Source organism: Dipodomys spectabilis, unplaced genomic scaffold, assembly GCF_019054845.1.
Source record: "Dipodomys spectabilis isolate Male_0828 unplaced genomic scaffold, ASM1905484v1 ptg000006l, whole genome shotgun sequence".
NCBI lineage: Eukaryota > Metazoa > Chordata > Mammalia > Rodentia > Heteromyidae > Dipodomys > Dipodomys spectabilis.
This window is the reverse complement of record NW_024870683.1, coordinates 6115707-6139868: the sequence shown is the minus strand read 5'-3', so window position 1 is coordinate 6139868 and position 24162 is coordinate 6115707. Positions and strand designations below refer to the sequence as shown.

Genomic DNA, 24162 nt, shown 5'->3' with positions numbered 1-24162 from the left:
GTAAGTTGCAGAATCTCCGTTTGGTCCCGCCCTTCATGGGCGGGCTTGAAGAATAACTGACCAATGGAGAGCGACCTATCGGGCAAGAACCCAATAGTAGTAAAGTGGGTGGAGCTCTGGAAAACTCGGCTCCACGGCGCTGGAGTTCGGCGTTTCCGCACACGTGGGGAGACACGCTGAGCGGACGCGGCTTGAATGTGGAAGTGCGGGACCCTTGCCTAGACTCGCGTGATGGGGCCGGCCCCAGCCGGAGAGCAGCCGCGCGGGGCGGCCGGGGAGCAAGAGGTGGGTCCAGGAACTGGAGGCGGAGCGTCCTCCCGCAGCCGCTGACTCTAGATAGCGGATCCTGACAGCCGGTGAGGGATGGAGGGTGGTGCACGTTGAAGAAGCCCTGTGGCTGGGGGCAGTGGACTAGTCACATATTGGTAGGGAATCTGGGACTGCCGGGGTTTGGGCCGAGCACGAATGGAGAAAGCATGTGAGAAATCCCAAGCCTGGGTCAGTAGAGGAGGTAACTTCTGGATTCGTGGTACCTGGGGGGCTTGTCCATTGCTTAGGGAAGTGTCCAGAAAACTTCCAAGGGTACCAACTCCAAATGGAGCTCCTTGCTTGTGCTGTCAGGTTACTCTAGTGAATGGTTCTCAAAGAAAGGATTGGAGCACATGAAGACTTTATCTGCAACCTGTGCCATAATGGCACTTTAGGCATCAAATGCCAAGTACCTATGATCTCACATTGTCTTCTCCTTCTCTGGTGACAGGTGATGGAAACAACCCTGGAAGGCACAGGCAAAGAGAAGAAGAAGGCATCCTCTAGAAAGCGTGTCAGAGCTGGGTCTCCAACAGAGAGCCTCCTCCTGCAGCCACCGAAGCTTAGCCGGGCAGAACTCTACAAGGAACCTACCAATGAAGAGCTGAATCGCCTTCGGGAGACTGAAATCTTGTTCCATTCCAGCTTGCTTCGTTTACAGGTAATGTTGGGTTACTAGAGCTTAGGTTAGAGGAAGCCCCTGTAAGGCTAATAGATTCTTCCTTGACCTCTTACAGGTGGAGGAGCTACTCAAAGAAGCAAGACTGTCAGAGAAAAAGAAGGACCGGATTGATGCCTTCCTAAAGGAGGTCAACCAGCGGATCAAAAAAGTGCCCTCGATTCCTGAAGCAGAGGTAAAACAGGTGGTGTGGGAACTGATAAACAAGGCCTTCAGAGGCCTGGGGTATTTCAGTCAGGAGCTTTGCTATTCTCTTGTAGTGCTGGGGTGTTAGAAAGCTTATTCTCACTGCAGGAAGCAGCTAAAACTGTGAAAATTGGTATTCACTCAACAAGCACTTAGTGTTCATAGGATACTTCAGTAAGTGAAATGGTCTGTGCAGGAGTATAGAGTTATGACCACCAGATAATAAAGAGATAAACTGTGTACTAGTTTTGGAAGGTAGCAGTTACTGTGGAAAAAGAAAAAGATAGGGTAATGCAAGATTTTATTTTATTTTTTTTTGGGTCCAGTCCTGGGGCCTAAACTCTGGGCCTGGGTGCTGTCCCTCAGCTCTTCAGCTCAAGGCTAGCGCTCTACCACTTGAGCCACAGCACCACTTCCGGCTTTTTTCTTTCTGCATATGTGGTACTGAGGAATCAAACCCAGGGCCTCAGGCATGCAAGGCAAGCACTCTACCACTGAGCCACCTTCCCAGCCCTAATGCAAGATTTTTTATGTATTAGGGGATTTAAATGGTTTGATTTTTTTTTTTTTTGCCAGTCCTGAGGCTTGAACTCAGGGCCTGGGCACTGTCCCTGAGCTTATTTTACTCAAGGCCAGCACTTTGCCATTTGAACCATAGCCCACTTTGGCCTTTTCTGTTTATATGGTACTGAGGATTAGAACCAAGGGCTTCATGCATGCTGGGCAAGAACTCTACCACTAAACCACATTCCCAGCCATGGCTTGAAGTTTTGATAGTGTGGCCAAAGTAAGCCCTACTGAAGTGACATTTGTGTAAAGATTGAAGGGATTCTGTCAGCCATATATTATCTAAAGGAGGAGGAACATTCCAGGAAAGGGAAGCAATCAATACTGAGTCTCAGAAATGGGAATTCGCGGGACTGGGAAGGTGGCTTAGTGGTAGAGCACTTGCCTTGCATGCATGAGGCCCTGGGTTCGATTCCTCAACACCACATAAGCAAAAAGAAAAAAGCCGCAAGTGGTGCTGTGGCTCAAGTGGTAGAGCGCTAGCCTTGAGCTAAAGAGCTGAGGGACAGTAGTGCCCAGGCCCAGAATTCAGGCCCCACAACCAGACCCCCCCCCAAAAAAAAAAAAAAAAAAATGGGAATTCTCCTTGGAAAAATGGTATTGTCCTTGGAATAAATGAGGTCAAAATAGAAGGGAATTCAGAAAGGTAATAGAAAGAAGTGACATATTATACTGGTCTTTTGTGTACCAAGGTAAGGACTTACGGAATTAGAAGTGGCCTGTGATAGCAACTGGCTTAGCATATACAACTTCTTGAGTATGATCCCAGCACTAACAAAAGAAGAAGGGAGACTCTTGCTGTTGCTCTAGTAGTGGAAAGTCAGTGCTGGATGTTTTGTTTTGCACAGCAGTGATGGACTGTACTTTTTAAAAGTTCACTTATGTAGTTTGAAATGTTTCACATAGTGGTGTGTTGAAAGTAGAATGAAAGGGACAAAGCGGAAATCGGGATTAGTTAGATATTTGTTGTGTACTGAAAATTGGTGGTATCTCTCTCTCTCTTTTTTTTTTTTTTTTTTTGGTCCGTCGTGGGGCTTGAACTCTGGGCTTGGACACTGTCCCTGCGCCCTTCAGCTCAAGGTGAGCGCTCTACCGCTTGAGCCACAGCACCACTTCCGGTTTTCTAGTGGTTTATTGGAGACAGGAATCTCATGGACTTTCCTTCCTGGGCTGGCTTTGAACCATGATCCTCAGATCTCAGCCTTCTGAGTAGGATTACAGGCATGAGCCACTGGCGCCCGGCTCTCTCTTAGATTTGTATAGAAAGAGAAGTAGTTTGCTTCTGTTTTTCTTTTTGTGGTATTGAGGATTAAACTTTCATGCCAGGCAAATGCTCTACCACCAAGATGTATTCTTGGTCCTAGGACTTGAACTCAGGGCCTGGGCTCTGTCTCTGAGCCTCTCTCTGCTCAAGGCTAGTGCTCTACCACTTGAGCCACAGTGCCACTTCCAGCCTTTTCTGTTTATGTGGTACTGGGGAATCAAACCCAGGGCTGCATGCATGCTAGGCAAGCACTTTACTACTAAGTCACATTCCCAGCCCGATTCTCAAAATTCTATGATAGATTTTTGGTCATGTTTTGATGAAACAGTACTGATTTCACTGGGTGTAGTAGCCGATAACTGTAATCCCAGCACCTAGAAGTTGAAGCTAGAAAGTAAGAACAGGGCAACTGGGCACTGGTGGCTCAAAAAAGTGCTGACTTTTTAAAACTAATAACTTAAAGGTTAGTATATTGGCATGTTCTTGTAGTCAGTCTCAGCTACTCAGGAGGTTGAATCAGGAAGATAGCTTGTGTCTAGGAGTTTAGTGCTAGCTTGTACAACATAGACTCATCTTTTAAAATTAAAAACAAAAAATCTGATAACTTAAAAACTACTATATTAAATACAAATTAAAAATGGTCAAGCCGGGCACCAGTGGCTCATGCCTGTAATTCTAGCTACTCAGGAGGCTGAGGTCTGAGGATCGAGGTTCAAAACCAACTTGGGCAGGAAAGTCCGTGAGACTTTTTTTTTTTGGGTCCGGTAGTGGGGCCTGAACTCTGGGCCTGGGCGCTGTCCCTCAGCTCTTCAGCTCAAGGCTAACTCTCTACCACTTCAGCCACAGCACCACTTCCAGCTTTTTTCTTATCATCAAATTGCAAGAATTTAGGGTCATCTCCCAGCTTCCTACCAGAGTGGTGATCAATCAGCAACCTTATAAAAGAATAAGTTGGGGGGTGGGGAGTGTAGTCATGGAGATGGGAGGGAAGGGATGGTAGGGGGAAAACAAAGGAGGAGGCAACAATGCTTGATAAGAAATGTACTCATTACCTTGCTCGTGTAAATTGTAACCCCTCTGTACGGTATTTTCACAAAACATTTAAAAAAAAAGTATAAGCTGTATGAAAATCTAGTACAAGGGAATAGGCAGCATTGACAGTTCAGGATAATCACCTGAACAATTAAACTAATTCCTTCCATTGTGGCTTGTTTGTTTGTTGAGATAGGGGCTTACTATATAGCTTAGGCTGGACTGGAACTGATGATTTTTTTGCCACCATCTCTCTCTCTCTCTTTTTTTTTTGGTTGGTAGCTCGTGGGGCCTGAACTCTGGGCCTGGGCGCTGTCCCTCAGCTCTTCAGCTGTAGGCTAGTGCTCCACCAGCCCCACTTCCAGCTCTTTCTGCTTATGTGGTGCTGAGGAAGGCCCCATGCGTGCAAGACAAGCACTCTACCACTGAGCCACCTTCCCCGCACCGATTGCCACCATCTCTCTAACATTGGATTTATCATGTTGAGTTAAATCAAGGTGGTTTAAATGTCTTTTTTTTTTCTCTTGAGTACTTAATAAGGAATTATCTTCATGTGAAAGACATTTATGGGCAAATTAACAATTCAGTTTCAAACATTTTAGTGTGTTAAGGCATCTGTTAGACATCAAGAGGCCAGTGTGAGGAAGGCAGTGGAGTGAAGATGTGTTACTGTTTCTACAGATTACTGACCAGTCGTGGCTTCCAGCTGAGGTTCGGGTCCCCCTGCATCAAGTGCCTTATAATGTGAAGGGTTCTTTCTGCTTCCTGCCTCCAACCCAAGTCACTGTTGTGGGCAGCTATCTTCTGGGCACTTGCATTCGACCAGACATCAATGTGGATATGGCATTGACCATGCCCAGGGTAAGGTTTCAGGTTTGGAGGATGAAGGAGCCCATGATAAGAGCAGCCTAGATGGTCCTTGGGTCAGCTGTTCCCTTTGGAACTTTGTGTTCCTTGTGTGAGAATGGCGTGTGTTGTTGCTGGATTAGACAACCCGTAGTCAGAAGAAACTCTGGGACGCTCACTTTGCTCCCTCTTAGCCCCTCACCTCCACGAGTACTCATGCCTCTGGTCCTGTCGCACCTTCCTTGACCCCCTCCAGGAAATCTTACAGGACAAGGACGGACTAAACCAGCGCTACTTCCGCAAGCGTGCCCTTTACCTAGCCCACTTGGCTTACCACCTGGCCCAAGACCCTCTCTTTGGCAGTGTTCGCTTCTCTTATACCAATGGCTGCCACCTGAAACCTTTGCTTCTGCTGCGGCCACATGGTGAGATTCATGCCTGGCCTAAGGGATAGGTGGGTGACAAATTTGGGAGGGGAGGCACAAGGTCCAGGGGAGTAGAACTTGAAGGCCAAGTTAAGAGGCTGAGGCCTCAGGTTTGAGGGGACAGATTAGGACCTCAAATTCTGAGGTGGGATGACATAGAGCTCTCAAACATGAGAGGCATAGTATGGGGGACTCCTTCAGTTCTAGAAGCCACAAGGCCCAAGCCCAGTATGTCTCTACCCAGGCAAGGATGAACATCTAGTCACCGTACGTCTCTACATATGCCCTCCTCTGGACTTTTTCCGCCCATGTCGCTTGCTGCCAAACAAGAACAACGTGCGCTCTGCCTGGTACCTTGGACAGAGTCCTCCAGAGGGTGGTGAGCAGGCGCTGGTGTCCAAGTGTGCTGGAGGGATGGGGTGTGGTGGAGGTTTCTCTTTTCATGGCTTCTCTGTTCCTCCCACAGGTAGCCCAGAGCCTCCTACTCCTCACTACAACACATGGATCCTTCAGGATACAGCTATGGAGTCCCATGCGCAGCTGCTGTCAGCTGTGCTAGGCTCTGCTCTGGGGCTGAAGGATGGTGTGGCACTTCTGAAGGTCTGGCTGCGTCAGCGGGAGCTGGACAAGGTGAGTTGAGGGTGACCTAGCTTTCCTGCCTCCTTGTGTGATGGACTGACTGAGCTCAGGTCTCCCCCCCATCCCCCTTTTTTCTCTCTCTTTCAGGGTCTAGGTGGGTTTAATGGCTTCATTATCTCCATGCTGGTTGCATTCCTTGTGTCCACACGCAAGATCCATACTACCATGAGTGGCTACCAGGTTCTGAGAAGCGTCTTGCAATTTCTGGGTGAGACCAACAGGGCAAGGAAGGTTAAGTGTTTACCTTGTCTCGGGAATCCTCTCATTCTGTCAGGGATCCTTTAGTTCCTTGCCGTTGGAATGAGCAGATGGAATCCTGGAGCACCTGGGCTGAGGGAGGGTGTCTTTAGAGTGGGGTCCCTGGGGAGAGATACCTTCTGACTCACCCACTGTCTCTGGTTCACTCCAGCCACTACAGATCTGACAGTCAATGGGATCAGTTTATGTTTCAGCTCAGATCCCTCCTTGGTAAGTAGGAGAAGGGCAGTTCTGTGCCAGGAGGTCTGAAGATAAGGCCCAACCCTGACTGTCTTTTCTTCACCTGTCCCTCCAGCCAGCTCTGGCTGATTTCAGCCAGGCCTTCCCAGTTGTCTTCCTGGATTCGTCAGGTCGTCTCAACCTTTGTGCTGATGTCACTGCCTCCACTTACCACCAGGTACCAATAGAGCCAATGGTCTCTATTTCTGTATACCTGAGAAGTCCCAGTTCAGTCTCATCCCTTCTGTCATTACCCAAACCCCAGAAAGTACTCTCTAAAGAAGTAAGATCAGAGCTACGTGCCAGTAGCTCACAATTATAATCCTAGCTACTCAGGAGTCTGAGGTCTGAGAATCATGTTTCTTAGATAGCCCGGGCAGGAATTCTGTGAGACTCTTACTCCAATAAATTACCAAAAAAGCTAGAAGTGGTGTTGTGGCTCAAGTACTCGAGTGCTAGCTTTGGGCAAAAGAAGCTCAGGGACAGTGCTCAGGCCCTGGGTTCAAGCCCCAGGACCAGCACAAAAAAGTAGAAGATGAAGTATGTTCCTAGTCTGAGTCGTTGGGTTAGCCAGGTGCAGTGGTGGTCTCTCTTACCTTGTGGCTCCAGGTGCAGCATGAGGCACGCCTATCTATGGCATTGCTGGACAGCAAAGCTGATGATGGATTTCAGCTCCTGTTGATGACTCCCAAACCCATGATCCGGGCATTTGACCACATCCTGCAGTGAGTTTAGGGGAGACAGGGTATGTTGGTGGGTCCTGTCTCCCCAAGGCAATAAGGCAAAATTTCCTCAGACAGGTGTTCAGGTATTCAATGGAGTAGGTGTATGAGGGGCCTGCAGACCCTCATACCCTTCTTTATATTTCTGTACCCCTCTAGTCTTCGTCCACTGAGTCGCTTGCAGGCAGCATGTCACCGGCTAAAGCTCTGGCCAGAACTTCAAGACAATGGTGGGGACTATGTCTCAGCTGTGTTGGGCCCATTAACCACTCTTCTGGAGCAGGGCCTGGGCTCCCGGCTACACCTGCTGGCTCATTCTCGGCTCCCTGTTCCAGAGGTGAGCCAGTGTAGTTTGGGGAGTTGGTGGGACTGAGGTTGGATTCAGGGTCCCAAAGGACACAGATGGCATGCTATCTTTCTAGCCTAATTTTTAAAACTAGTTGTAAAATTTATTTTCAAATGAGTCTGGAGTGATTCTTGGGTTGAGTCTAGCCTTTTTATTTTCATCAGTGGGACATCAGCCAAGATCCACCAAAGCACAAAGACTCTGGGACTCTGACCCTGGGATTACTCCTCCGGCCTGAGGCCCTAACCAGTGTCCTCGAGCTTGGCCCAGAGGCTGACCAGCCTGAGGTGAGGCATCCAGAATGTACATTGGGAGGAATAGATGGAGTGTTATCGTGTTGTTTGCTTGAGGCCTGTCACGAAAGATTCTCAGTCCCTTTTTAAAACAAAAAAGCAAAACAAAGTGAAAGTTTACAGTGTCGGATTTGAACTGAAGGCTTTGGTGCGTGCAGCTGAGTTACAGCACCAGCCCTGTCCTTTGTTCTTGATCACACCAACCACCTCTTACTTGTTCTCAGGCTGCTAGTTTCCGCCAATTCTGGGGATCCCGTTCAGAACTTCGGCGTTTCCAAGATGGAGCCATTAGGGAAGCTGTGGTCTGGGAGGCAGCCTCTCTCTCTCAGAAGCGCCTTATTCCTCACCAGGTGGTTACCCACCTCTTGGCACTGTGAGTATTAAGCATTCATGCCTGGAGGTCTCCATGGTCTTCTTATGAGAATCTAATCCAGAAGACTGGAGTGAGTAGCTCACTTTATGCTTAATGCACTGTGTCTGTCTCCCTTCAGCCATGCTGACATTCCAGATACCTGTATCCATTATGTGGGGGGCTTCCTGGATGCATTGATACAAGATCTGAAAGAGGTAGGAGGCTGGGAAAGTGGCTTAGTGGTAGAGTGCTTGCCTAGCATACACGAAGCCCGGGGTTTTGAGATCTCAGCACCACAAAAACAAAAAATTGGAAGTGGTGTTGTGGTTCAAGTGGTAGAGAGCTAGCCTTGAGCTAAAGAGCTGAGGGACAATGCTCAGGCCTGAGCTCAAGCCCAAGGACTTTTTGGGCAGAGGGAGGTAAGGGTCTCAGGGCCAAAGCTAGTAAGAATCACTGTGTGTCATAAGATGGGGATGAGCTAGTCAAGCTGCATTTCCTAGGAGGTCCAGCAGGTGGTGCTCTGGCTCTGCTGCAGTTTGAACTATGGCAAAATCCTAGTTGGTGCTGGGGTTTTACATTTAGTCTCCTGATCATCTTCTCTTCCCTCAGACCTCCAGCACAGGTGAGGAGGCTTTGACGGTGGTGGTGCGCTGCTATGATGAGCTCAGCCGCTTGCTGTGGGGGCTGGAGGGTCTCCCACTGACTGTATCTGCTGTTCAGGGAGCACACCCAGTACTGCGTTATACAGAGGTAAGGTGCCCTGATGAGGCAGAGGACCCATTTTGCTCAGCAACCTTCCGCCTCTATTCCAGTCACCCAGTATTCCTCCTTCCTTCTGACCGGGCATCCCTCCCAGGCCCAGGCACCTTCCTCAACCCCACTTCTTCGGCTGGCAGGTATTTCCGCCAGCCCCAGTCCGTCCAGCCTTCTCCTTCTATGAGCTGCTCCGGGAGCGGGCCTCACTGTTGCCCCGACCTGATAAGCCCTGCCCGGCCTATGTGGAGCCCATGACTGGTAAGAGTGCTCTTGAGAGGGAGAGGGACAGGCAGTTGGCCTTCCAGGCTGCAGTGAGAAACCTCTCATTCTTCCCCCTTAGTGGTTTGTCACCTGGAGGGCAGTGGTCAGTGGCCACAGAATGCTGAGGCTGTGCGGCGGGTCCGAGCAGCCTTCCAGCTTCGCCTGGCAGAACTGTTGACACAGCAGCATAACCTGCGGTGCCGGGCCACTGCCACGCACACTGATGTCCTCAAGGTCAGGGATGGTTTCGGAAATCACGTGGGAGGGATGTCAGGTATACAAGAGGATACCCCCAAGACCCTGGGTGACATTCACTTCCCTATCCCGTCCCCTCTTCCAACAGGATGGATTTGTGTTCCGCATTCGTGTGGCCTATCAGCGGGAGCCTCAGATCCTGAAGGAGGTGCGGAGCCCGGAGGGGATGATTTCACTCAGGGACACTCCCGCTTCTCTCTGCCTTGAGAGAGACACAAGGCTGTTGCCTCTGCTCACCAGTGCCCTGCATGGGTAAGGCCCCCTGCACAGACTCTTCCTGTCTATAGGCCTTCAGCTCCCATTCTTCTCTCCTGGCTGCCCCTCTATCTGGGAGGCCAGATGGCATCACGGGGGTCTAGATTCTAGAAGCCCAGCTTTGCCACTTACTGTATTCCTTTGGACAGGTTTTCCCCTCTGGGCCTTATTTTTCTCATCTGTAGGAAGGGAGTAACATTGGCATTGACTTCTTGGAGCATTTGTTAGAAGATGAGATTGCGTATGTGATGCATTAACACAGAGTCCAGGGTTGGGTAAAGGTGAATTCAGGCTGGCAGGGGGCTGTCCCTGGGCTCTGCAAGCCCTGATCTCACTGCCTCCTCTTCTTCCTTCAGACTCCAGCAGCAGCACCCAGCCTTCTCAAGTGTAGCTCGTCTGGTGAAGCGCTGGGTGCGCGCGCAGCTTCTGGGAGAGGAATTCACTGATGAGAGCTTGGATTTGGTGGCTGCCTCCCTCTTCCTGCACCCTGAGCCCTTCACCCCTCCCAGGTGATTCTTCCTACCTTTTCTCTAGCCGAGAACTGCTTTTATCCTTCATGTTTTACCCATAGTCCAAATTGGAGAAAGTGGCCAAAGACACGGTAGAGGGGCCAGGTGCCTGTGGCTCACACCTGTGATCCTGCCTACTCAGAAGGCTGAGTTTTTTTTTTTTTTGGGGGGGGGGGGGGGTCCGGTCGTGGGGCCTGAACTCTGGGCCTGGGCGCTGTCCCTCAGCTCTTCAGCTCAAGGCTAGCGCTCTACCACTTGAGCCACAACGCCACTTCCAGCTTTTTTCTTTTTGCTTATGTGGTGCTGAGGGGTCGAACCCAGGGCCTCAAGCATGCAAGGCAAGCGCTCTACCACTGAGCCACCTTCTCAGCCCCAGAAGTCTGAGATCTAAAGATCACAGTTAGAAGCCAGCCTGGGCAGGAAAGTCTGAGGTTCTTAATCTCCAGTTGACCTCCAACACCAGAAGTATAGCTTGGGCTCAAGTGGCTTAGCCTTGAGTGAAAAAGCTAAGGGATACTTCCCAGGCCTTGTGTTCAGGCCCCAGTACTAGCACGTGCTTGTGCTCTCTCTCCCTCCCCCTCTCCCTCTCCCTCTCCCTCCCCCTCTCCTTCTCCCTCTCCCTCCCCCTCTCCCTCCCCCTCTCCCTCACCTCCTTCTCCCTCTCTCCCTCCCCCTCCCCCTCTCCCTCTCCCTCTCCTCCCTCTCTCTCTTCTCTCTCCTCTCTTTCCCCCCTCTCCCCCTCCCTCCCTTTCTCTCTCTCTCTCTCTCTCTCTCACACACACACACGCACGCGCGCGCACGCACGCACACACGCTCACACACACACAGGGTGGGAAGCACCCTCCCTCTCCCACTGTCTTCTCTAAGGGATCTGAGCTCCCTTGATTGTAATGGAAGCTTGAGATCAGTGGCTGAGCCATAGACTCCTCCTCACTTCTTTACGCAGCTTCCCCCAGGATGAGGGCTCCCTAGATTGTGGGGGAAAGCACCTGAGGGGCTGATGGCTGGGCCTCAGCCTTTGACTCCTTCTACTTAGCTCTCCCCAGGTTGGGTTCCTTCGGTTCCTTTCCTTGGTGTCTACCTTTGATTGGAAGAACAACCCTCTCATTGTCAACCTCAACAATGAGCTCACTGGTAAGTTGGTAGGACCACTAGAGTTCCCCTTTACCAGTTGCACAGTGGGACACATGAGGTGTCTCTCCCATCCCAGAGGGTGAAGCCTGCCCGTCTATTTGGGAATAGAGAATGTCAAAAGGAAAAGGTCCAGGTTCAGACTGGCTATAGTGAGGTTTGTCCTTGTGCGGTCATTGACAGAATGGACTCCAGCAGTCTGTCGGGAGGCAGGCTGTGGAGAGCAGAGAGGAGTGGAGGACTCTTGAACACTAGGTGAGAGGTCTTAGGGGAGCAAGGAAGTATAGACTAGGTGCCCACACATCTTGGGGGTGGGAATAATGATTTGTAATCTGAGAAGCTCCGAGTTCCAGAGAAAAGCAGGGTATTAGGTTCCTAATTCCCCAGGTGTGTGGGACCCCAAGGTGGGAGGGGCCTGGGAGCAGGCCTGAGCTTGTGAAGGCCCAAAACTAGACTAGGGGTGCCAGGCAGTGAAAAATGCTGCTTCTGCTGCAGCTAGGGGATTAACACTCCACCCCACTAAGGCAACTGGTGTCCATTTCATCCCTTTTGTCCTTTGGGGGAGGGGGATTGGAAAATCCCTGTGATGATAGGCCACTGGGCACATATGGGGAGCACCTGGAGTAGTAGAAGGCGCCTTCTGGGGATGGCTAGGCTGACCTAGCACACACTTTTGTCTCTAGTGGAGGAACAGGTGGAGATACGTAGTAGCTTCCTGGCAGCTCGGACCCGACTACCAGTCATGGTCATCATTACTCCGCAGGACCGCAAAGGCTCTGTGTGGACACAGGATGGACCCTCAGCCCAGGTTCAATTCCCTATTTGTCCCCAAATTTTATTTTCTTGTCCTGTCCCTATGCCCCCCCCCCCCCCAAACAAAAAACAGTAGGACCTAGCCTGAGCTGAGAGAGATCCATGTTCAATTCTGGTCTGATATTTCTGTATCACTCAGATCCTTCAGCAACTTATGATCGTGGCTGCCAAGGCCCTGCCTATCCTAGAGAAGCAGCTGACAGATCCCCGGGGTCCTGGAGACATCAGGGTAAGCTGCTGACCAGCGGTGACTCCAGGGGCTCTGGGAATTCTCTGAACCCTGAAAGTCCAGAGCTTGAGTGGGTCCTCATGTGATGCCTAGCCCTCTTGTCTGGTGAGATGGTACAGAGAAGACATCAAAAGCTGCTGTGGTGCCTGGGAGTGGTAGTTTGAGGGGAACTGGGCTCAAGCTGGCACCAATTGCTTCTCTCTGTGGGTCTCTGTTCTTGGCCTTCAAATGAGCACGCTGACCTGTACAGGGGAAGGTAGGAAGCAAGGTGGGTGTATGGGAGTGTGACAGGAGGCACCTCTGACCTGTCCCTCCTCCCTTCCTTAGACAGTGTTCCGGCCACCCTTGGACATATATGATGTTCTCATCCACCTGTCCCCACGGCACATTCCCCGGCATCGCCAGGCGGTGGACTGTCCAGCTGCCTCCTTCTGCCGGGGCCTTCTCAATGAGCCAGGGCCCTCATCCATGATGCCTGTACTGGGCTATGATCCTCCTCAGCTCTATCTGGCCCAGCTTAGGGTAGGTCCTAAAGGGCTGGCTGACCTGGCAAACGGACCTCCAGGCGGAGCTGGGGCCATGGAGGAAGTACTTAGGGGCCCTCCTGTAATCTTGTTTTTGTTCTGTCTTCCTAGGCAGCCTTTGGGGATCTGGCCCTTTTCTTCTATGACCAGCATGGCGGACAAGTGATCGGGGTCCTCTGGAGGCCTGCCAGCTTCCAGCCCCAGCCTTTCAAGGTGACAGCCGTGTGTTTCTGAGCATGTATATGTTGTCCCCTGTTGTAGTCTGCTTCATGAGCGACCCTGAGTCAAGTGTATTACACTCTCCTCCCACCTCTATTTACCCCCCTCCCAGGGTCTCAGGATGTACCTTGTTTCACCTCAGTCCACATTTCTTCTGTCTCCCTCAGGCTTCCAGCACAAAGGGCCGCATGGCAGTATCACAAGGTGGGCAGCTAGTGACAGTGCCCAATGTAGAAGCAATCCTGGAGGATTTTGCTGTGTTGGGTGAAGGCCTGGTTCAATCTGTGGAGGCCCGAAGTGAGAGGTGGACTGTGTGACCCCAGCCCTGGAGCACGTGGTAGATGGACAGCGGGACTTCGAAGCCCTAGAGCAAGATGTCGGAGGAAGTCACCTTCCTTGCATATGGCCCCTCCATGGAGGACCTGTTGACCTTCACACACTGAATTGTTCCCAAAGAGAGGCTTGGTCCTGGACTGGGACAGGGGCCATGGTGTATTGTGAAGACTCCTAGACCTGATTGCCTGAACTCCCAGAAGAGGAGTAGGAGCCAGCTCATAGGAAACTGAGCCAGGAGACCATCTGCCTGTCAGCGCTGGCCTGAGATCTTTCCACTCTTACTTTGTCATGGGGCTTGAACTCAGGGCCTGGGCACTGTCCCTTAGCTTTTTCACTCAAGGCTCTACCACTTTGAGCCACAGTGCCACTTCCGGTTATTTGGAGATAAGTGTCATGGACTTTCCTGCCCAGGCTGGCCTCAAACTGTGATCCTTAGCTCTCAGCCTCTCCTGAGTAGCTAGGATCATTCTGTTTCTTATTACCCTCGTAGGCTCCTTCCAAAAGCAGTTCAGACGTAGAGGATGTGTGCCTGGGGTGGAGGCTGTGTCTAGTTCTCCTTGGCACGACAACCTGCCCTTCATTGTAACTTCACACCTTTAAGCTGGGACCCAGAGGAGGTATGGCTCTTCCTGAGAGTCAAGGCTCAGCAGTGGAGACCACACTAAAGGGGCACAAGTCCCGCCTGTGTTGGCACTGCTGCCCCCAGCGTGGAGACAGTGGAAGAGGACAGAGGACGGGAAGGCCTGGGTGGGTAAAGGAGTCGGGGTTCTGGAGGTCTTTAGTCCGGGAGAGAACAGAAAGCACTGAGTGCTGCCCCCAGCCTCTCAGTGTCCAAATCTCCCCAGCTCTGAGCAGCTAGCTGCCCATTCATTTTGCAAACTGCCCCACCCCACTGCAGCGGGGTTATAGAGGTAAATGAGACCCAAGTCCTGCACTCCAGGGGCCTAGGGAGGAGGGGATGCTGTCTCTTTCACTGTGGTCCACACCTCCTTTCTGGCAGCCGCTCCCTGCTCCTCTGTCTCTCCTAATCCTAGCTGTTTTTCTAGACTCAGCTCAAATAGTGCCCCTCCTAGGTCCTGCCCTGCCCCCCAGCCTGAGGTGCTTATTCCCTCCTGTGAACTGTGAAAGTAGTTACTCCTGTTGAGTTCACTGGGCAGGCACTGCAGTATGAAACCTGTCTATTGTCTTGACTTCTCACTTACAATTAAATTGCCTAATTCTTCCCATGTTCCTGGTTTGTCTTCCCTTTTCATATGGTTTTTACCTGGTCTCCCACGTATAAACCTCATGGAGGTTCTGTAACATATATGTGGAATTTGGTCATATTGCCATACCAACTCGAAAGGAATTGTGGTATTCCATCCTCAAGTTGCTAGCCACACATGGGAACTCTGGTCTCCAGGGTCTCAAAATCTGTTGTTCTTCATGGACTTCTTTTTCCCCCCACCATCATGGTATAGTTTAGCCCAAGGTTGGAACAAGCATAGGGGATAAATTGATTGATAGAGTGATCTGGGGTCTGCATCTCTCTCTGTACTATGTATTCATTTATGTTCAAGCACAGTGTCCCAGGTTTTATTTGGGGCAAAAGAAATGTAACCTCATCTTATGATGCCCTGTAATTCATTATCCACTAATTCATGATCCACAGTCGTCATTGGCTCATTCCTTCTGCACAGCCTCTTGCAGGTCCTGGAGAAGGCTAGAGATTTCTACCCCATTTCAAACCATCTTGTTTCATCCCCAGGGCAGCTCTTTTACTAACCCAGTGTGGGAAGATGGAATCTGCCCTCAGGCAGAGCTACAAGTGGCTCGAAGAGCTATGTAGACCGCAGTACCCATGCAGAGGATGGGATGTGGGCCTGTACTTCCCTATTGTGGTCTTAGGCAGATTACTTCCTCTTGGACTCAAGTCTAAAAGAGGAGTGACAACTCAGGAACTCAAAATCCCCACCATCTTGTCCTATACTGTGTTCCTGCAGGGTTGAGGATAGCCCAGGCTTTAAAGTCCTTCAAGTGACAGCTCCAACCTGCTTTTCCCAGATTTTCTCTGGGAAGTAAATGAGGAAGAAAGCTCATGTCCAAGATGACTCTGCCTTGCCTCCTTGTTGGAGCCCAAGACGACCCTTGTCTGACCATTTAAGTTCCAGCACATTGGGGTACCAGAGTAGAGAGGTACTCAGGATGTGGTTAGAGTTTGGGAGGGAGCCTGGCAAGTCTTATGTGTCTCCTTGGTGGTGTCTGACTCTGGGTTTTTGTTTTTTTGGGTCCGGTCGTGGGGCCTGAACTCTGGGCCTGGGTGCTGTCCCTAGGCTCTTCAGCTCAAGGCTAGCGCTCTACCACTTGAGCCACAGCGCCACTTCTGGCTTTTTTTGTCCTTATGTGGTGCTGAGGAATCCAACCTAGGGCCTCATGCATGCAAGGCAAGCACTCTACCACTGAGCCACCTTCCCAGTCCTGACTCTGGGGTTTTGCCCTTAACTGCAGGCAGATCTAGATGGGATCTGAGGTGTGTGCTGGCATGTGCACATCAGTATGCACTAGTCCTTGTATAGGCTTTGTGTGTGTGTGTGTGTGTGTGTTGATATTAGGGCATGAACTCAGAGTCTGGGTACTGTCTCTTAATTTTTTCACTCAAGGCTGGTACTCTACTAATTGACCCATAGTCTTCACGTTTAGTGTGTGTGTGTGTGTGTGTGTGTGTGTGTGTGTGTTGGTGATTAATTGGAGAAAAGAATTGCATGGACTTTCCTGTCCAGACTGGCTTCAAACTGGGATCCTCAGATCTTAGCCTCTTGAGTAGATAGGTTAATAGGTGCAGATGTGAGCCACTGGCACCTGATTTTGTGTAGGTTTTTGCTTCTGTTCTAGTTAATGTGAGAAAGGGAAAGCATCTGCTTTTGGAGACCAGGTCAGGAGACAAAGTTCTTGAGGAAGAAGTAGAAATCCTGGATTTTTTCCTACTGCTTTAAATAAAATGCTTTCTTTGGGAGAGGGGCCCTCAAATTCCCCCAGTTCTCACCTACTCTCTAGTTCAAGTTACTGAACCCAAAGGGTCCTTTCTTGCTGTACTATTGGCCACCTCCTCTCTACCTCTTGTTCCTCTGATGGGTCCTCTGTCAGGTTCCCGTACAACAGGTTACCTTCAGTTCCTAACCTTTTATGTCAGATTTGGGCAACTAACCTCCCTCTACCTGTCACCTCCTCTCTCCAACATCCGGTACTTAGGTTTATGAGTCACAGATTATCCAGGTGAGTGATAAGGGAGAGGGGAAGCCTGGGGCACATGAGTCACTCTACCCTGTGCAGGAAAGGCCAGTCTACCATCCCCCTGCTTCAGAGAGGGAGAAGGAGACACCTCAGAATGACCCCAGGAACTAAGGGGAACCTAGACAAGGGGTGTTTTAAATCCAGAGAAATACTTCTTTCTCATTTCAGGTTCTAAAAGGGAGGGAAGGTAATTTTTCTAGGGTTTTTTGGTGGTGGTGTTTTGTTGGTTGTGGGGCTTGAATTGAGGGCCCATGCACTGTCCCTGAGTTGTTTGTTTGTTTGTTTGTTTTTGGGTCCGGTCGTGGGGCCTGAACTCTGGGCCTGGGCGCTGTCCCTCAGCTCTTCAGCTCAAGGCTAGCGCTCTACCACTTGAGCCACAGTGCCACTTCTGGCTTTTTTCTTTTTGCTTATGTGGTGCTGAAGAATCGAACCCAGGGCCTCATGCATGCAAGGCAGGCACTCTACCACTGAGCCACCTTCCTAGCCCCTGTCCCTGAGTTCTTTTGCTCAAGGCTAGCACTCTACTTTGAGCCACAGTGCCACTTCCAGTGGTGGTCTTTCCCTGTTCTCCCTCCATACCTCCACACCCCGCCCCCATACACACATACAATCTTCCAACCTATGGGGTTCCCTTGGAGCTCTCCTCCCAGGACTAGAGAACCTCAGGAAGGCATTCCTGAAGTCTGATTGCAGAATCGCCTGCTGCACCACCTGTACCCTCCCCTGGATCCTTTCCTGTGACTTTTCTTCTTTGGGTGGATCACTGGAGGCTTCCCTATAATTAGCAGTCAGACTAGGCTGGGATGAGGGGAGAGCACACTGGGGCTCACATATACTCATCATCTTTCTGGCATGTCAGATTCAGAGCCCTCTGTTCAATCTCCATCTGTGTCTCCTGCCCTTAGACCACAGGTCCTTCCCAGAGCTGGTCCCCAGACCCTATTTCAGCTTCTATCCAGCTTCAACTTCAGTTTCTTCACCATCTGCTTTTCTCACTCTGCTTCCTAAATCCTGAGTTTATACCCCACTCCCGCCCTCCATCCATTGCCCTACATCTGGTCTCCTATTACCTTTCTATGACCTCCTAGCTTTAGGTCTCCTGATTCAATCCATCCAGTCAACAGCTATACTGTTCAGAGCTCCCATTAGCCACGATCCCAGTGAGGGGACATTTGACAACTCAGAACTCCAATGTCAAATTGGATTGACTGAAGTGATAGGTGGGGTAATGACTGTTCCTTGGCTTACTTGTCCCAACCTCCAGTTGCAGCAGTGTCTGTGAGAGCCTGGGGCTTAGAGCAGCACAGTTCAAATATCTCTTGCCCTGTGGATAAGGTCCAGGCCCTTAGTATTAGAACCCAAGCACTTACCAGTCCACACATCTTCCCTAGCCCCTTGACTGCTTTTGTCTTTATGCTCAAGTATGAGCCAGCAGTCTTTCACTAGAAAACTATATAGACCTGCGCCCTGGGAGCGTGCGTGCGCGTACACACACACACACACACACACACACACACACACACACACACACACACACACACACACGAGTGCACACGCACACATAAAGCTAAGTATGTTCCTGGAGGTGCATGAATATTCACATGTGAAAAAATGTGGCTCTGGTTAAAGAGTTGGCTTTTCTCAAGAATGTTTGGGGCTGGGAAGGTGGCTCAGTGGTAGAGTGCTTGCCTTGCATACTTGAGACCTTGGGTTCGAGTCCTCTGCACCACATAAGCAGAAAAAAGCTGGAAGTGGCACTGTGGCTCAAGTGATAGAGCACTAGGCTAGAGCTGAATAGCTCAGGGACAGTGCCCAGGCCCAGAGTTTAGGCCCCATGACTGAAAAACAAAAGAAAAAGAATGTTTGCTGCAATGGTGACTGTGTAGCTTGGTGTTCAAAACATAAAACTTTTATTTTTAATTTTTTTGTCGGTCATGGGGCTTAATCTGTGTGCCTGGGTAGGATTACAGGTGTGAGCACTGTCGACGGGAGGCACATAAAACATTTTTTGTGTGTGACAGTACTGGGGTTTGAACTTAAAGTCTTGTGCTACTGCTGCTGCTGCTGCTGCTACTGCTGCTGCTGCTGCTGCTGCTGCTGTGTGTGCACGCGTGCGTGTGCGCACAGGCGTTGGGGCTGGAACTCAGGGTGTGGACACTGTCCTTTAGCTTTTTCACTCAAGGCTAGGGCTCTACCACTTCAGCCACAGTTTTTTTGTGGTTAAGCTGAGATAAGTGTCTCATCCTATCTGGGCTGACTTTGAACTGAGATCCTCAGATCTGAGCCTCCTGAGCAGCAAGGACTCTAGGCATGAGCCATCAGCATCCAGTTCTAAAACATGCCTAAATCTTGTTCGAAGCCCTAGAAGTGCTTCCAATTGAAGACATCACTATGTGAAGACATGGACTCTTGGGTGGTTGCCACCAGGTTGGTCAGTGTCTAATCTTGGCACTCAAATTCTGGGTCTGCCAGAGAGACCTCTGTCCCTAGCCACTTATTTCCCAAGATTCTGGGTTCTGGATGGGGGGAGGGGATTAGGAGGGAGCGAAAGTGGGAGAAAAATGAGGGAGGGGGTAACAAGTTTGACAACAAATGTACTCACTACTTTATAGAACTGTAAACCCTCTGTACCTCACCTTGATGATAAAATGCAATTAAAAATAAAAATAGGTTCTAGGTCCTTCTCCAGCAAGGGTCTTGGCCTTCATCCCATTTCTCTGCTGTGTCACTATGCCCTTCTGCTGTCCTATCCCCTCAAAGGCTACTGAAGGCAGCTCAGACCCCAGGGGTGCAGCTAAGGTCCCTATAATAACAGTTAGAAGGTGGGTTTTCTCAAGGTCCAACTGGATATTTGTGTGGAAGTGCTCAAGAGGGGTTCACATTCATGGGCCTGTCTGGGTAACTGTTGGCGCAGGAGGAGGAGTTGCCCGCCAGGTCCCCAGTCTGGGGATGCTCATAATCAGATGAATCATCTTTGCTCTTTACTCCTCATTCCAGTCTAGAGCTAGCCCTCCCCCTCCCCCACTGCCTGGAAGCAGAAATCATTTCCAACTGGGCCCTAAGATTGGGGTAGCTGGAAAGATGGTTGAGCATGGAGGGGCTCAATAGCTTCTAAATGTTAGCTTTCTGTTGCCCAAATCTCAGATTTGTAGAGCTCTCTGGCCTCTTCTCCCATCCTCCCCCACCCCGTGGGGGTTTGAATCTCAGTTCAGAACTCAGCGAGATGACGCGCAGGTTGCGTCTCTTTAAACCACAACTTGATCGTCTCTGAAACTGGGAGAACACTCCCATGCCTGGATGTTATTTTTCAAAATGGGAAGAAATGCTTCCTATCCTTGAAAATGAGCGTCTGTTTGGCTCTGCCCCTCCTCCACTCCCTCTAAGGCTCTGCAAGAGGTTGGGGGTTGCAGGGCTGGGAGGGGACTCCGGAGGAGTTGCTTTTGGTGTTCCCACCCCACTCCCCACTTCTGACTCACTAACAGTAAAGTTCTCTTTTGCTAGTTCAGGCTGCTCTCATTCAGGCAGAAAAGGTTTTTTCTTGGAGGGGGGAGGGGAACGAAGGGTGTGCACTCCCCCCCCCCCCCCCCCCCCCCCCCCCCCCCCCCCCGCTTAAAGGCCCCAGCCAGCCCCTCTGGTCCAGCAGGCTGGAACTTGTATCCTTAGCCCTTCCCTAAGCTGAGAACCCACTCCTTCAGCTCTGACCTTAAAGGAGTCATGACCTCCCACAGAGGATGGGCTGTGCAGGCCCCTTCCCTGCCCAGGTGAGACAGAGGCCTTGCTCAAGATGTCATGGGAGGAGGTAGGACCTCTTCACCTGCCTCTTCCTGAAGCTCCTAGAGTGGCTGGCTCCTGGCCCACATTCAGCCCTGGCTGTCCTTACCAATTGCAAGAGAAAGCCCAGAGAGCTGGGTGAACTGTGTGACTCAGAAGGTTGAGGCCTCAGTAAGCTGCCTCTTCTGTGAAGCCATGCCTTCTTCTCCAAGGGCTGCCAATCCCATTGATTACGATGAGAATGATGCTCCCAGAGTTATGGAGCAATGAGACCGACTCACTTGTGCCCCGTACTCGTGCCTACCTAGCACTTCTGTGTGGGCATCCCTCTCCTCCCAAGTGACTCAGGAAAGGCTAGTAGGCCAGATGCTGGTGGCTCACGCCTCATCCTAGTTACTCAGGAGGCTGAGATCTGAAGATTGCAGTTCAAAGCCAGGCCAGGCAGGAAAGTCCAGACTCTTATCTCTGATTCATCAGCAAAATGCAGGAAATGGAGCTGTCGCTCAAGTGGCAGAGTGCCAGCTTTGAGCGAAAAAGTTAAGGGACAATGCCCAAGCACTGAGTTCAAGCTTCAGTAGCAGTGCAGAAGAAGAAAAAGAAAAGAAAAGAAAAGAGGGGCTGGGAATGTGGCTTAGTGGCAGAGTGCTTGCCTAGCATGCATGAAGCCCTGGATTTGATTCCTCAGTACCACATACACAGAAAAAGCGAAAAGTGCTGCTGTGGCTCAAGTGGTAGAGTGCTAGCCTTGAGCCTGGACAGAGCTCAGGCCCTGAGTTAAAAAAAAAAAAAAGAAAAGAGAAAAGAAAAGAACAGAACAGAAAAGAAAAAAGCTGATAAGACTAAGGGGCTCTTAAAAGGCAGTGTTTCTTTCCCTTTCTCCAGGCAGGCAGGGACCTGAAACATGAAGATGGATCTATCTGTACTTTCTCAGCGCCAACCCCAACCATCTCCAAACGGGGCATATGTATGAGCCTGTGTGAACTTTTGTGTAGACCTCCTTATAGATATGAATGAGCTTGGTAGGAGTACATAGGGTCATGGTCCTGCAAGTTGGCCCTGATTAGGGGAATAGGGGAACAATGGTACTGAAATCCAATTCTTGTTTTGCTTACTAAGCTATGTGTCTGATGTGGAGCTGCATTGACTAGAAGGGGGTCACAAAGATGACAGTTGGTAAGCTGCTATTCCAGGATTATAGACCTAAAGTACATACATATATACATAAATACATGGATCACACACACATATATGTATCTGTATACTTTCCTGGAACTTTTTTTTGGGCCCTGGTACTGGAGCTTCAACTCAGGACCTGGCACTCCACAACTTGAGCTATAGTTCCACTTGGAGATTTTTGGTGGTTAATTGGAGATGAACGTCTCAGGATTTTCCAGCCCAGGCTGACTCCAAATCACAATCCTCAGATCTCAGCCTCATGAGTAGCTAGGATTATAGTCACCAGCCACCTGGTTTTCCTATGTGAGCTAAGTGCACACACATGTATGTACAGGGACGCTCATAGACTGCCCCCTGTTTTCTCCCTTGCTCTGCTTCCCAGTCTCTGCTGCCAGCAGGCCTAGGATGGGACAGGGAGAAAGGAGGGCTGCAGGCCTGAGTTCAGGATTTCCGGCCTGCTTTTGTCTTTGCAGGCCCACTTGATGAAATGAGGAATTGAGAAGCACACTGCAGGGTGGGGAGCAGGGAAGGCAGCCTGGCAGGGGCTGTTCCCCCAGTCTCATAACCTGTGGTTGGGGCTCTGGCACCAAGAGTCTAGGGTTGTCTCTGAGTCACAGGTTAGAAATACAGCTAGCAGGCAGGCAACTCAGTGATGGCTCTCTGATTCACCATGGGGCCTCCCAGCCCAGGAGGTAGGGGAGTCTAAGCCAAGGGCTATGAGAAGCTCCTGTATAATATATACATATATGATATATGATATATATTTATATGATATATGATAGCTATATGATATATAACATGTGTTTATATTCACACATATACAAGTACACATACCTACCTAGATATATGTGCCTATGGCCCTGCTCTCATGTGAATGAAATCATATAATAATAAAAAATTTTTATGTGCGAGTCCTAGGGCTTAACTCAGGAACTAAGCACTGTCTTGGAGCTCTTTTTTTTTTTTTTTTTGGTTGGTTGGTCATGGGGCTTGAACTCTGGGCCTGGGCGCTGTCCCTGAGCTCTTCAGTTCAAGGCTAATGCTCTACACTTGAGCCACAGCACCACTTCCGGTTTTCTGGTGGTTAATTGGAGATAAGAGTCTCACAGACTTTCCTGCCCAGGCTGGCTTTGAACCATGAGCCTCACAGCTGAGCCTCCAGAGTAGCTAGGATTACAGGTATGAGTCAACTGTGTCCAGCAAAATCCTGTAATTATCCAAGCAGAGCTGTGTCTATAGGCAAGCATGTGACTGCAAGCTATGTGGAGGTGGGGTATTTATGTGTATGTGTGTGCACATTTGCATGAGTGTGAGTCTACCCTATTGCATCTCTCTGTGTGTGAACTGCCTGTAAGACATTTCTCATTTCTGACAGCCATTTCTCAATGGAAAAGTCCTCAAGGCCCCTTAGCCCATCTGGATTAAGTCCCTCTCAAAAATGTAGTTTCTCTGTAATCCTAGCTACTCAGGAGGCTGAGATCTGAGGATCGCGGTTCAAAGCCAGCCTGGGCAGGAAAGTCCGTGAGATGCTTATCTCCAATAAACCACTTGAAAACCAAAAGTGGAGCTGTGGCTCAAGTGGTAGAGCTCTTGCCTTGAGCTGAAGAGCAAAGGGACAGCACCCAAACCCCACGACCGACCAAAAAAAATGAAACAAAACAAAACAAAATGTGGCTTCTGCCAAGCACTAGTGGCTCACACTGGTCATCCAAGCTACTCAGGAGGCCGAGGATCATGGTTTGAAGCCAGCCTGGACAGGAAAGTCTGTGAGACATGTTATCTCCAACTAAACACCAAAAGGCCAGAAGTGGAGCTGTGGCTCAAGTGGTTGAGCACTCGTTTTGTGTAAAAAAGCTCAGGGGTAGTGCTAAAGGCCTAAGTTCAAGCCCCAGAACTGGCATGAAAAAACAAACAAACATAGTTTCTTTGGCCTCCCCTGGCAATACTGCTATGGAGAACTGAGGTGAAGCCATATTCTTTAGTCTCTGTAAAGCCCTGTGGGAGAAGGGCCCAACTTATCAAGCCTCAGTTTCCTGATTCTTCTTCTTCTGCTTCTTTTCCACCTCCTTCTTTATCTCATTTTGGGCTATGGGTCAAATCTAGGGCCTTGTACCTCCTGCTCAATTGCCTGAGACAGAGTATGTAGTTCAGTGATGTAGCTTGTGATTAGCATGTTGTGAGCGCCTGGGTTCAATGCCCAGCACTGCAGAAGATTAAAAAAAAAAGTAATAAAAGCCTGTAATCTTAGCAGGGGATGTTACCTGCCAAGCACGCCTATAATCCTAGCACTCAGAGGCTGAGTCAGTAGGATTGAGAGTTACATACTGAGACCCTGACTCAAAAAAAGGGCTGGGAATGTGGCTTAGTGGCAGAGCGTTTGCCTAGCATGCATGAAGCCATGGGTTCCATTTCTCAGTACCACATACACGGAAAAAGCCTAAACTGGTGCTGTGACTCAAATGGTAGAGTGCTAACCTTGAGCAAAAGAAGCTCAGGGACAGTGCCTAGGTCCTGAGTTCA

The 24162-nt window shown here is 50.1% G+C and overlaps 1 protein-coding gene across 2 annotated transcripts; it reads left to right on the top strand.

Annotated features, from left to right (window-relative positions):
- The first annotated feature begins 161 nt into the window (after positions 1-161).
- Positions 162-13779, top strand: Nol6 (nucleolar protein 6). Of its 2 annotated transcripts, XM_042697846.1 has the most exons (27): positions 162-285; positions 761-970; positions 1047-1163; positions 2816-2821; positions 4719-4898; positions 5140-5308; positions 5553-5687; positions 5775-5938; positions 6035-6155; positions 6357-6415; positions 6501-6602; positions 7034-7149; positions 7306-7483; positions 7657-7779; positions 8010-8158; positions 8277-8352; positions 8747-8887; positions 9034-9151; positions 9234-9388; positions 9498-9661; positions 10021-10173; positions 11210-11307; positions 11988-12112; positions 12257-12346; positions 12674-12868; positions 12982-13083; positions 13257-13779. In XM_042697846.1, the coding sequence occupies exons 1-27, from the start codon at positions 232-234 to the stop codon at positions 13404-13406; spliced, it is 3450 nt and encodes a 1149-aa protein (XP_042553780.1). In that variant the 5' UTR covers positions 162-231; the 3' UTR covers positions 13407-13779. The 2 variants fall into 2 exon arrangements, with proteins under 2 accessions (XP_042553780.1, XP_042553790.1); XM_042697856.1 differs by lacking the exon at positions 2816-2821.
- The last annotated feature ends 10383 nt before the right edge of the window (positions 13780-24162 follow it).